At 36.6% G+C, this 14,920-nt stretch overlaps 1 protein-coding gene across 2 annotated transcripts in view; it reads right to left on the reverse strand.

Annotated features, from left to right (window-relative positions):
• lamc3 (laminin, gamma 3) overlaps positions 1 to 14,920 on the reverse strand; it is a 230,736-nt gene that overhangs the window by 194,226 nt on the left and 21,590 nt on the right. For both annotated transcript variants that reach the window (XR_007437948.1, XM_007259638.4), the window contains exon 2: positions 2,812 to 3,116. Coding sequence is in view for 1 of the 2 variants with exons in the window: in XM_007259638.4 (XP_007259700.3) it covers positions 2,812 to 3,116 (305 nt within the window). In the remaining variant the exon portion in view is untranslated. The remainder of the gene's footprint in view (positions 1 to 2,811; positions 3,117 to 14,920) is intronic.

A 14,920-nucleotide genomic window follows, 5' to 3' on the forward strand; every position in this document is an offset into this window, starting at 1 on the left:
TACTAAAAGAACATGGCTTAAAGTGGCACCCCCCACACACACACACACACACATATTTATATTAAATACAGTATGCTTGGCCAAGGGCTAATAAACATTGCTTCATTTGTAAATTTGAAACTAAACAAATTTTCTACTCATATCTTGAGTTTAATTCATTTTCTTTTACATTTTATTAAAAAAACTAATAAAAAAAGAGTAGCACTTTTTGAAAGAAATGTAACATAAGAAAGGTAAAGGGCAAATATTAACCATGTAAGCTGTTTATATTGCTTGCAATTTAGGTGAAGCAAGCATGTGAAAAACATTTTAATGTAAAATTGCTTAATTTTGCTGAATTAAATACAAGTAACAAAATAAACGAGTAACAAAAATATTAACACCACACAAGGGTTAAGACACCACATTATGGCCGAAGGAGAAAGAGTAAAATAAATGTCTGAAACAGTAAACATATTATTACTCTCAGCAAGATCTACCTTTATCTACCAAGATCTCCAAAATATAGTGCCGATATAGAAGTGGAACAAAGCGTCAGTGATCAATCTAAACTCAAAAGAAGCCCAAAATCCACTCCTTATCCTGATATAACTATAACGTCTCAGTGTTTGTGCTCCAGTAACATCACACACTGTGTGTTTCTTCAGTCCCAGGCTTTCTCTTTGTGTCTCTGAGTGATCCAGATCAATATGATTCAGCAAAGCATTTAGAAAACCAAAAGTGAGCCGCTACTTACTGCAAACAGCGCACGCCTTTCTGTTCCTTACTACATTTCCACTGTTTTTATGACTATTATGTTGTCAGTTTAGCTGTAGCTAAGCCTGAATGGACTGCAGATGAAAGATACAGAGCTGGGGGAGATGGGGGTGGTTTTATATAATCTCTCATCATGAGAACACAGACCATTTTTAGCTTGCAGACACTTTAATATCTGAACAGACAACTTTTAATAGTTTTAATAGTTTGCTGGTTCGAAAGATGTATAAATGTATTTAGATGAAAAAAACTTATCTTCTCAAAAATTGTACTAATTGTTACTTTTTTTGGAGAGTCAAGTGTGTCATAGTTTGAGATTAAATGCTAACATATTGTAAAAAAAAAAAAAAAAAAAAAACACGTATCTTGATTTTTCTGTTTTCACTCTTTAATGTAACAGTTAATAGTAAAAGTCCAACTTTTAAGATTGATAGACCAACAGAAATATTTGAAATGGCCAAATACAAAGTTTAGCTTGTGTACAGACTAAATAAAGTCAATAAAATACCCTGGGTCCTATTTTAGTGATCTATAGTGCACCAATCAGTGTGTCTTTGGTATTGTGTGGGTGCAAAAAAATATGTCTTGCACAGCTCTCGCACAACACGCAAAGGACTTAATTCTCTTAATTAATCATGGGTGTGTTTTGCGCGTATCATGAAATAAACCAATCATTGTGCCAGTTGTTATTCCATTTAAGAGCCAGATGTGCTCTGACTTTGGCGCATTTGTATCCTAACAGCACGTTGCTTTGCATGTCGCAACTCGTTTAAGGGAACATCAATGGTGTTTTATTCTTTGTTCTGTTTATGGTTTGAGGTAAAAGTCAGGTTTGCGCTCTGCAGTGCATGTGTGTGTGTGTTTAACAAGCGGTGGTACACTTATAGGAATGGAGTCTGACGATTGACTGTTGTCAGGGTTTTAATCAGTCAGTGGTGCACCTGTGTTTTCCGCTGCCAAAATATCAACACCCTAGAAATTTACCTGAACACACCTCACTTCCAGACCACCACACCCATCAGTGTAGATTTATTCCTAAACTCTTTTAATAGCATGGACTCTAGACGTAAAAATAGACTGTTGGTGGAGTGTAAGATAGGAATGAGCATCGGGCCACGCCTTGTGCAGGGTGTATGCTAGGGCGCTTATTATTAATCCATCAGTCTGGATGATTAAAAGTGTTTAACACTGCAAATCAGAAGATTTTACTGAGCTAATGCTAGATAGCAAATATTTTGTTTCCTAGAGAACACATTCAAGTTTGTCTGACTGAAAATGACAAGTAAGGCATGCAGAACGCTAAAATAATTTTTTTCTTATTTTTTTAACTAACTAACTTACTAACTAACTAACCGACTTATTACATATATTCAGATACAGATATGCAAGCTATCATGCTTGTTACATCTAAATTTCTGACCAAACTGACCAGATTATTACTCAAAAACTGTAACTTTGCAGGAGGAGCAATTAAACTTAAAAAAAAAACCCTAAAAACTTTCACTGGATCTCTATGTTAAAATACTGCATTCCAAGTCCATTAGGAATATTCTTTTGGTTTACTAATAGTAAAAGTTTTTAGAACTTTTACAATCAACTATAAAAAAAAAAAACTGAACATTTTTTATACGTTTTTGCATGAGAGTAATAATATATTAACATTTAAGCTTAAATGATGACACAATTGATTATCCTAAAGTCTCATTTGAATATGGTATGTGTATTATTAACTGTCTCATACTTGATAAATAAAGATGCGCCGAGTGAGGTCATAAAAGAAACCACAACTGGTTCCATACAGAGCCATTTCTCCAATAAAGATGTGTGTGTGAGTGTGAAAATGTTATTTTGATAAATTATGCAACAATTTTTACATTTTTTCTTATTAAGGTTCTTCACAGTCATACTTCTCTATTACAATCTCGATTCCTAATAGAACCAAAAAGAGTGCTCACATAATTAGCCTAGCAGTGAATATCAAAAACAAGCTAACTTTAATTTTGTGATCAAACAAAGTAAAAGTAACCCGTAACTCATTATAAAAAGAACACAAACCTGCAGTGCTGGGCTCTGGTCAAAGTTGTAGGCACTGGGTTTTCCCTCCAGGGTGGAGAACGCTACATTTCCTCCTGTTAGCGGAGAGATATCGCTAAACTCATCCGTGCACACCGCTGTCCTCTCCTCCTCGCCTGGCCGGATAAAGCCCCTGGTTTCCCTCCCGTAGGTTTTGCGGCAGGAAGCGCTGTAGTACTGGTAGGGCTGCCAGGGCGCCGTCTCATCAGTACGCTTGTAGATGGCAAAGCTTTCTGGCCGGCTGGTGTAGAATTTCAAGCGGACGTACGTGATCTCAAAGGCCTTTCCTGAAATGACAGAACAGTTCTGATGAAACTCTAGTGCAACCGACATTAAACAGAAATCTTTTCATATTTATTTTACGAAAAAGTTTAAATAGCTGAGACAACACACAACAAGTTATGTCATTCAAAAGTTATGTATTTTTATACGCAATTACATGTATATATGATTGTATAGCAACTTGTATCAGCAAGTTTTCATCTACATTTTAAATGTTTTTGTTTGTTTAAGGTTTACTAAATGGTTTATTTTCCCCTAAAGTGGAGTTATGAATATAACCTAATTTTGGGAGATGGATCCACGCCCTCTACACTGAAAAAAATAGTGTGCTTGTTTTACTTTAAAAAATCATATCAACTTTTTGTATCAGATAATTAGGTAGATCAAGCAAGAGTAGTGATTGTATTTACTACTTAATTTACTCCAGTAGGGCTAACATACTTTTTCAGGTAGTGTCAACTTAAAAGAGTCCATTGACACTACATGGGAAATTTAAGTATTGTCAACTTACTTTTCTCTTGTACACTGCTGACTTAAAAAGCTGAGTTAACTCAACTTAAGTGTTTAATTTGTCCTTTTTAAAAAAATATCTCTTTGGTCAAATAAACTAACAATTCCTCTTTATTTTAACACACACTTTCAAGTTAATAAAACTTTAGTAATATTCACATAACTTATCATTTTAAATTAGCCATGGGTATTCTCAACATATTTAATATATTATAATTTAACTCCTAATACTGACAGTATAACAATGGAGCAATACAGGAGTGAACTCTGTAAAGAATGAACTCTGTAGCCCAAAGTCAGCATACTGTGATCACTAGAAACACAGAATAAAGTTAATGTGCTCTTACAGCTCTACAACACTGAGACCTGCCAATCAACACGTATATTATAATTACTGCACGCCCAGGATAAGGTAGCTTTGGGCAACAGACAACACAAAGATGGTAAGTAAGGGAGAGGCCACACCCAATATGCAAATATATGGTACCAGGAGCCTATAGGAAAGCTGCATGAACCAACACTGTAGAAAGAGCACTGACACAGGTAGTGACTAAATCCCTCGTAAATATAACAAGACTTTTGTTTGTTGTGCAGATTTGTTGTGTACCTAAAAAGATTTGTTGGGATAACATAAATAAATCATATTAAGGAAAAAATACACAATGTCTTGTATTTTGAACAAATGTGGAGTAATTAAAAACTAGATATATTCATGTAAATGTAGAAACATATTTTTTGTTGTTAATAACACAGATTTAATTATGTTACATTTACTAACGCTCAGATTAATTTTTTTCAGTGTACTCCTCCTACATAAACCCTCGCATCCACATCCTCCCCATCTTCCTCCTTTTTCCTATAACTTTTCTCTATGGGGGGGGCTTCAGCTTTACTCTTTCCAGTAATGCTGCCCCAAACTCCAGCCCAAACCAAGGTTGTGGAAAATACTAGCAAAACAAAGCTTTGTGATAGTCTTGTCTTTCATTTGAAATATTGTGGGGTTTTTTTTCCACACCCATTTTTACAGAGCAACATCAACATTAGTGAGCTCCCATAGTGCCCCCAGATTGTGACTCTCTTCATCCTTAAAAGGTATTTTGGTCTTCGGAACATATTTTCAGTTATTAGCCTAATAAGAATACAAGATACAAATGAGTACATTTCTGAACATCAAGAGTTTGACACTGAGTTTTAAGAAGATAAATAAACATGCAACACGCACAGTGAATCTCTGCCCCTTATGTGTGGTATAGTCTGGTATGAAAATGGCCATGTTCAGTGGGGTTAATACGCTGTTCAGACAGATGTAATGTGTAAGCTTATGTGACTAGGTTAAGTTTCTAATGAAATTCTAATAAATATTACACTATGGTTTTGGAGGAACTGGCTTTGTTTGTACAAAACAAGTGGTATTTCCATTCATAAACGTGATTTAACACAAATAAAGGAAACATATTTAACATATGTGTTTATATTTCTTGTAATTGGGATGAAGTAAGCATCAGTATTTTAACAAAAAATGTCCCAAAATGCAGTGGGTCCACCAGACCCAGCAGGACTCCCTATGTAACAACATATCATGGTAAAATAGACCCTATAATGATAAAATTCATACAACAGACATTTGGACATTGAAATACTGTCCTTGTTTGGAGACACTGTCATAAAACACCACATAAAACACCATAGATGCAGTACTATCGCTACAGACATCCCAAGTTGCAAAAACTAATTTCAGGGAGGTAACCCCGGACTTAGACTTGGACCTAGGTAAGATTTTCATAGTTTTTTACTTTTACCAGACATGGATATACTTTACAGTAGTCAGAGGGAAAATGAGTTTTGATATAAGCTATGATGCTCCTTTTCACACTTACTGAACACATCTGGAACAGAAGGAAAAAAAAAACACTGCCCATCCACACTAAGAACTGATTGGCTGACTCAAAGACTCTTTGTAGATAACAGGCCAATCAGAACTGTTGTTATTTCGCATTCGTTTCATGAATATGCACACAAGGGGATGGCCTTTTTCCCTCTCCCCCACACGCGATTGGACAAAAAAGTCTGTGTGACGTGCGTGCATGTTTGTGTTCACTCTTGGGCTCATTTTAGATTCAGGGAGATTTTTTTTTTATTATTGATATGCGGTAGACTCCCACAACGTCCGGGAGATTTGGGAAGTCTGTCGTTATACCCCCCTACTTTAGTCAATACATATATACACTGACATGCCAGAATGCAATAGCAGTATGTGATCATGAAGTGGAGTGGAGTTATTGCAGTTCACGAGAAGCCTGATAGTTTGTGTCAGATGGATGGAACATTAATAAGGATCGTGACCGGCTGTGACGAGTTAGAATTGTCTGTAAATATCAGAGGTGGAAAGTAATGGATTACATTTAGTCACATTAATGTAATTGAGAAGATTTTATGAGTAATTTGTCATTTTTAAAGTAGTTTTTAAAATATGGAATTTTACTTTTACTCAAGTACATTTTGACACAAATAATTTATTTCGCTACATTGGAAAACTCTCCGTTACTGAGTAAAAAATAAAATGCTGGGAAAAAAATGCTATACAAAATGTGCCTGTCCCGCCGCACAGAGCTGTCAGCTTTCAAAACTTGAAAGCATGTGGTGGTGAGTATTTTTATCATTGAACAATCTGCTTGAATGTTAAAAAAAAAACAGTACATAGCAGATAAAGCATAGCAATTGGAAGTTAAAAAATAGAAATGACCTGTAAAACTATAAAAATACAGTTTATAGTCACCTATATGACCATAACTTTCAGCAGTAAAGAAGAAAAATGGATCATAGAAACCTATGCCACTTGTTCTTCAAAAGGTTTTATGTGGTGGTCTAAACAAATACTGCCTGAAAGGTCCAAATTATTATGTGGAATAATAGTTCATTAAAAACGATTTAATTTATGATTTGTTGTAGTTTTTACATCAAATAATTAAAAGTAACTATGTAACTTTTACTCAAAGTACATTTTAAATTGAGTACTTGGGTACTTTTACTTAATTGCAATTTTTCAGTACTTTTCCCACCTCTGGTAAATAGTGACAAGCAACATTTAATGTTTGATATACCACAGGCATGTCTTGCAGTTCAGTGCAGCATTCCTCTGCCACAATGGGGCATGGCAAAAGTCATGGGACACTATACAGGACACTCTAGAGTTCACAGAGAGACAGCAACCAACTGTGTACGTCTAACAATATCCTTCTAACCAACACAAATACTAATACATAACTCAAACACAATATAACTACTTTCTACTGTGCTCATATTTCATTTCATTGATTCTACTGTTATTTTTACTGTTAAGAACTTTTTCACTCCTGCAGTAAACAGTTAAAAAGTGGCCTTTTAGTTGTTTTCAATATGTTTTCATTAAGTGGGTTGTGCTGGATCAATTTTCCTCACCATAAACATTATCACTGGATTGTCCTTGTTAAACAGTCCTTGTACTGGACAATTTAATAGGACATTAACTTTATTCCAGTCTGAATCATAGAATCAAAAATCAAACTTATTTCATTTACAGTGCAACAAAATTAATGGTCTGTTCCTTTCTGTTTCTTTAAGCCCTTAAACAATGAAATCTTCAGCTCAGAGCTGTTTCTGAACAATTTTAGTAAGCCCTGTGGCAGGCTGGGGCAAGGAGGAGAAGTGGAGGTGGACGCTAATGCGAGCAGATTTATTAAATAATAAAGAAACAAGGAACTAAATAAACAAACAAATAAACAACTAAAGCAAAAAACAAAACACGAAACATGAAACACAGAGAATACTAAGCATTATGAAAACAAGGAAACACGGGAAACTAAATGACGTAAAAACCACAGACGTGTAAAACAGGAACAAAGGGAACTATTCATACACACAGAAGGGGACAGGAAACACCTGATGACAGGTAACGAGGGGGCGGGGCTACAAATAAACAGGTAAGCACACAGACAGGAGCACGTGGAGGAACACAGGACTGGGGCGGAGCTACCAGACACAGAGACAGACAGTTCTATCTCAAAGGACAAGAAACCATGAAAGAGACAAGCTGAATAAGCACTGCATTGCATACCTGAGAGAAATTATAATAACAATAAAAATGGAAATAAAAGAATAGATTAAGAATAAAGCATGGATAAAACATGATTCAAACATGATTAAAACAAAGATACGTCAAATTAAAAACATGTAAAAGAAAATTTGTAAAAAAGGTTTAAAGTTTATGGAAACTAGTAGAGTGGAGTCAGCTTAAATGGGCCACTTTTTGGTAAATTACTTTAACTAAGTTATATATGTGTCACGAATGAGAGGGTGGACGAAAGTGCAGATATATTACAAATATTTTTAATAAACAAGATAAATGAAAACGAAACAGAAAACAAACACGGGTATCGCATATCGCAAATAGAGAAATAAATTCTTAGAAGTAGATAAAGAATATAACAAAACTAAGTATGACTAAACAAATAAAACACTGAATAACTAGAACACTAGGGACACAAAATTAGTTAACAAAACAACAGACCTGTATTCAGGGAACATAGATTCAAAGGAACACAAAATACAACTTGGGTATACGCAAGACAAGGACACAAAAGACTCCACAAGCAAACACTCATACACTGGGCTATTTATACACAGGGGAGGGTGAAGACAGGTAATGAGGGGGCGGGGTTACAAACAAGACACAAAGTGAAAACACTAATGGCTAGGGCAGGGCCAGGGCGGAGACAGGACAATAACAAAACAAAAAAAAAGCACATGGCTGGGGACACAAGACAGGAAAACAGGGCAGGAGCACAGAAAACCAAAAAAGGGAAAAACACAGGACAGACACAGGCTATGACAAAATGAGATCTAATGACGTTTTAATGAATTAACACGGGTCTCTTGTATAATTATTGGTTTAGAAAATGTGAAAAAATATAAGTAGGTTGCATTTAGAGATACGACACAATGGTCAAGACATAGTTTGGAAACATCTACTTTGTTGGTAAGCTTGCTTATAATTGCTTTATTATCTTTATTAGTGATTTGATGTACTTTCTATGAAATTCCATCAGAGAAATATAAAATAAGATTTTATATTTTAAATACCTGTGATGCTACAGTCTCATCTAACCCATTTTACTCCACCCTACTGCAACTACGTCAGAGATGTCATTAACAAGAAATCCAGCCACTGATTAAATATGAATGTAATTTCTGGTAATGTTAATCATGGTGTTTGCCTTTAACAAAGAAAAAGAACCCATCAGCTCGCTACTTACACTGAATAATGACGTTTTTTGTGCTTTTTTGAGCCAAAGGCTACAAACTGTTCATGACAGATTTCATCACTGATATAAAATAAGAAAGTGAGTCATTTAATCTCTTTCCATTTTAACAGATCAGTGTGCGAGTAGTCATTCTCTTTAAGAGGCAGGTGTGCTCTGACTTCGGCGCTTTCGTTTCTTAACAGCACGGCACTTTGCACATCTCAGCAGAGGATACTGACCTGCATGTTCACACTGTGAAGATATGCCAGCAGCTCATTTAAGGGAACAGCAATGTTATTTTATTCTTTATTCTGTTTATTGTTAAGTTAAAGCATAGTGTATGTGTGTGTGTTAAATGAGCGGGTGTGTACTATAGGAATGAACTCTGAAGATTCACTGTTGTCTAGGTTAATTTCAGTCAGTGGCGCACCTGTGTTTGTCACCGCCAAAATAGAAACATGCCAGAAATTTACCTAAACACACCTCACTTTCAGACCAGATCAGTGTTATTTTCAGATTTTTACTAAAACTCCTGTCCTATTTCAATGGTGCAGGTGCAATGTGTGAAAATAGACTGCTGAAGGGGTGTAAGATAGGAATATGCATCGCAACGCTCCTAGTGCAGGGTGTACAATAGGGTCCTAAAACTCTCCAAAGCAAATAATGGTTACAGACCTGGATTTCATCCTTCTAAGATTAAGGAATTCAATGCAGTAAGTTTCAATTTTCCACGGAATTACAGAATAATACTTCTTAAAAAAAGGATAGCATAGAGTTTTAGTGGTTACGCATGAACTAAAATTGATCTCAAACCCCTTCTGCCTCCAGGTAACTTTGATCTATCAGAACAGAACATTTTGTGTAATATCCTCCCAACTTAATAAAAACTTTAACACGTTTCATTGTGTTCACTAAGTGCTTGGAACTTCAGAACTTCATGTAGTGCTACTCCATTCGAGCCAATTCAACACATTTCAAAAGCGTCTTTACAAAAAGTACAGCAGCAGATTCTTAATGAACAAGCTGAGGGCCACAGTGCAAGATCCCATGGCGAGAGTAAGAATGAGAATAATCAAGTAACAAAAGGTAAACCCTTTCTCCTGCGGTTAGCACTCACATGATCATTTTAAATCCTTGAGAATGTTCAAAAGCGAATAACGTATAATATGTTCAAATTGAATGGCAGGATTTCCTCTCACATTGTATTTGAAATCTTGTTCTTGACTTTTGAAAGAGAAAAATGGAGAAAATAAGACAGATAGGTTGTACAGAACAAGATGTCTCTCCATAAGAACACATAGTATTGGAGAGAAAGTTAACAAAAGGGAAGGGGAGGAGAGAAAAGTAGAAGAATGTCATCAGAAAACCCTCAAACTATGTCGACAGGCGATGCAAAGTGACTGTCAGATTAAATTCCTTTAGTTCCTGCCGCTGTTCACTCTAGACCAGGGGTGTCCAAACTTTTTTTGTTGGGGTCCAGAAGGAGAAATATATTTGAAGTCACGGGCTACACTCTGTAATAAAACAAATAATGAAATGTACCACTTTAAATAATACTTTTTTCTTGATTATTTCATTTACACACCATTTTACTTGACTAACTATATTTATCTTTGACAGTGTTGTGTAAACTAAGATTTTTCAAATTGATGTTTAATTTCATGATGTCTCTTAATATTAAACTCCTTAATTAAGGCAACTTTTAGACTCTGTTTTTCTGCGCTAGAAATGCACACTCTCTCCACTTTTAGACTCTTTTGCCCCTTTTTCTGCGTTAGAAATGCACACCCTCTCCGCTTTTAGACTCTTTGGCTCGTTTTTCTGCGCTAGAAATGCACACCATCTCCACTTTTAGACTCTTTGGTTCGTTTTTCTGTGCTAGAAGTGCGCACTCTCTCTGCTTTTAGACTCTTTGGCCCATTTTTCTGTGCTAGAAATGCACACCATCTCCACTTTTAGACTCTTTGGTTCGTTTTTCTGTGCTAGAAATGCGCACTCTCTCCGCTTTTAGACTCTTTGGCCTGTGTTTCTGCGCTAGAAATGCACACCATCTCCACTTTTAGACTCTTTGGCTCGTTTTTCTGCGCTAGAAATGCACACCATCTCCACTTTTAGACTCTTTGGTTCGTTTTTCTGCGCTAGAAATGCGCACTCTCTCCGCTTTTAGACTCTTTGGCCTGTGTTTCTGCGCTAGAAATGCACATTCGCTCCGCTTTTAGACTCTTTGGCCCGTTTTTCTGCTCTTAAAATGCGCACTCTCTCCGCTTTTAGACTCTTTGGCCTGTTTTTCTGCCTAGAAATGCGCACTCTCTCCGCTTTTAGACTCTTTGCCCCGTTTTTCTGCATTAGAAATGCGCACTCTCTCCGCTTTTAGACTCTTTGCCCCGTTTTCCTGTGCTAGAAATGCGCACCCTCTCCGCTTTTAGACTCTTTGTATCATTTCTGACACCTAGCGTTCAAACTTTGAATCTCACATTATAGAAACCTGCTTAACAGCGGGCCAACTTTCATTCTATTTCTAAAATACCTCGCGGGCCGCTCCAAAAAAGGAAACGAGCCGCAAATGGCCCGTGGGCCGTAGTTTGGACACCCCTGCTCAAGACGAGAGTTTGTCTGTCTTCTGACAAACATCTGAAAAATGTCCAGCCTCAACCACAAAGCTCTCAGTGCAAAAATGAGGGGACTGGAGAAGGATCTATCCTGAGTTTTTTGCATAGTCAGATCTGACAGAGTTGTTAGAACTGGATAGAATACTGGACGCAGTATTGCTCAATGTTTTACATGCAGTAAACCAGAATAATCCTTCCTCTCGGCTCTGTGAGACCATTTATTCAACATCTGCACATTCATCTTTTCATGAGCCATGCTGCGAATCTGTCCTATCTGTCGGTTTATTTTCCCGCCCATGCCAGAATGTTATTGTTATTCATGCGGGAACTGTAAATAAATCAAGACCGGCCACATTTTCCCATGTCCATGTGGGAGGCCACTAAGCAAGGACAGCGGAACATTATGGGATGCAGTATTAATCTGGGAATCCTGCCCACCTGCCTGAGAGATTGCATAACAATCCTCAGTGAAAGAATGAATGAATAGAGCTAAACAGCACAGATACAATGCTGTGGAAAAAATCATGGGTGTCCCATGACTTTTGACAAGAACCATGGAAACTGCCATCCATCATGATCGGTCATTACCACCTACTCTGCTGTCCACTGTGGGCGGTAATACCTTCTATGACATATTCCTGGTAAACACATGACACTGGCTATGTTTAGATGCAAAGCTTTCCTCCAATCTGAATGAATTCATTCCGATTCTAGGATGTTTACAGTGGCTTGCAAAAATATTCATACCCCTCTAACTTTTTCACATTTTGTCACCTTACATCCACAAACTTATATGTACTTTATTGAGATTTTAGACAAACACAAAGTATTGCAATACTTGTGAAGTGGAATGAAAATGATACATGGTTTTCAACATGTTTATCAAAGAAAAATCTGAAAAGTGTGATGTGTGACAAAATTATTCAGCCCCCTTTATAACCCCTAAATAAAATCCAGTGCAATCAACTACCTTAAGAGGTCACTTAATTAGTTTATAGAGTCCAGCTGTGTGTAATAATTTAGTCTTAGTATAAATACAGCTGTTCTGTGAAGGCCTCAGTGGTTTGTTAGAAAACATATGGGGAGGAAAAGTAACACAACTCATCACCTTGAACACATCATCCCCACTGTGAAACGTGGTGGTGGCAGCATCATGCTGTAAAGATGTCGCTCTCTATCCAACTTTTGGAGTTTGAGTTTGAGCTGTTTTATAAAGAAGAATGGGGCAAAAATCTCAGTCTCTAGATGTGCAAAACTGGTAGAGACAAACCCCAAAGCACTTACAGCTGTAGTTGCAGAGAATGGTCGCTCTACTAAGTACTGATATAGGGGGGCTTCACACTTCACATTTTTTGGGGGGATTTCTATTTGATAAAAATCATTTTGGTTCCACTTCACACTTATGCAATACTTTCTGTTTGTCTATGACTTAAAATCTCAATAAAATGCATTTAAGTTTATTGTTGTAAGCTGACAAAATGTGGAAAAGTTCAAGGGGTATGAATACTTTAACGGAGTTAACTCTCCGTTTAGATGCATCCTACAAGTAATCCGATTCAACTCGACGCACATGTGGAGTATTGCTTAGTGTACTAGTAACCATGACAACAACAACAAGCATTATGTGATGTTAGCCAGCGTAAGAAGAGCAACAGCAACTGCTGGTTTGCAGTTTGCAGTTGGTATGTTTGTTTCTTTAACAGGGTTAAAATTATGCTCAGGACAACCTAATTCACATTGTCTTGTTAAAGAAGGAACGAGACGAAGAGCTTATGTCCTCCATGTCTTTAAACATTTTGAAGCAACTGAGCTGGAGGCCAGTCCCATCGCCCATGACCACCCATCAGTCCTCACTCAAACTCACATCTCCTTGCCATGAGCCAGTGTTTAGCCTTACTCACTAGATAACACCTCACAACTTATTCAGCGGTGGCCGTTCCCAGTCAGTTCCCAAAGGAAGACTTTCCCTCAGTTCAGGAAGAGTAGAATAGCATATCCTAGAGTAATAAATCAATTAAAACTTACCAATTTTTTTTTGTTTTTTCCGCATTTGGGCCTGGCATGCTAGACATGACTGATTGGTGAATAGATTATATTAATTACTGTTAGATTAAAATAAACAATATTAAAATAAACAAAAACAAGCATTGTTAGCATTGTTAGAATCCTAAAACTGTAGACGAGAGCCAGTCAGACCAACATTTCCCACAGCTCTGGCTTTTAACACTCATGTGTGGAGTCACGCTGCTTATTACTGCTATTAGTTCACTTGCACAGTTAGATCACTTTTACCCACTGCAGATGTGATGCAAATGAAATGACTCACATTTATTAAACATAGGAAAACATTAAAACATAACAGTAAAATTCGCCACATACAATTTTTGGTACCACTTTAAAATAAGACTACCTTTATAAAGGGTTTATAAATGGTTTACAATTAGTTTATTAATGGTTACTAATTAGGTTGCAAATGCCTTAAAAATCAATAATAAATAGTTATAATATATACGTAGGAAGAGCAACAATATAGATGTCTGTGGGTTCATTATTTGGCAAACAACAGGTCATTGTTGCCCTTTCTAAGTATATGTTATAACTGATTATTAATGATTTTAAGGCATTTACAACCCAATTAGTAATCATTAATAAACTAATTGTAAACCATTTATAAACCCTTTATAAAGGTAGTCTTATTTTAAAGTGGTACCCAATTTTTTTCTGGTTTTAGGTTTAGTAAGAAAGAAGATCTGTCAGATTATTGTGTGCTTTAAAAAAAAAAAAAGGTCATAAAGCAGCCAGTATGAGTGGAGCTAACGGAAAATTAGATGGATCTTACGAAGATTCTGATTGGCTCAGATCCTAATGAATGGTCACTTTCTAGTCACGCCCCAACCCTGAAGTGTGGTATGTGGCTTTGTGCATCTTCTGGATCACATGACTGGACTACTGATCTGAGGATCTGCAGTGTAGTTACAGCAGTGGTGTGCAGTGAGGCCCTTCTAACCCTTCAGAGAAGGGGTGACAATAAATGCATGTAAATAATTGCATAATTTTTTTTATCAGGAAATATATATCATAGCTATTGTAAGTGTAAGAATTTATTTTATAAATTAGCTGAAATAAAAAAAAACAGCAACTAATTCAAAGCATTAGTCTGTGTTTTTTTAGTTGCTACAGGACTCTTATCTGACTGACGGATTGGTTTTAACCAATCAAAGCTTTATAAAATGGCTTCTGCCCCCACGTGACTGCGTGCCCCTTCTCCTGATTTTGAGAAGGGTGTATGTAGTAATGAATCTATTAGCCAAGTCGCAGGACAATTCAACCAACCAGATTCATGATTTTCACTCCGGGGGCGCGGCCATGGCTGTCTAACTGCTTCTCAAAGCTGTGTTGAAGGTGTTACGC

Source organism: Astyanax mexicanus, chromosome 1, assembly GCF_023375975.1.
Source record: "Astyanax mexicanus isolate ESR-SI-001 chromosome 1, AstMex3_surface, whole genome shotgun sequence".
In the NCBI taxonomy this organism is placed as follows: Eukaryota; Metazoa; Chordata; class Actinopteri; order Characiformes; family Acestrorhamphidae; genus Astyanax; species Astyanax mexicanus.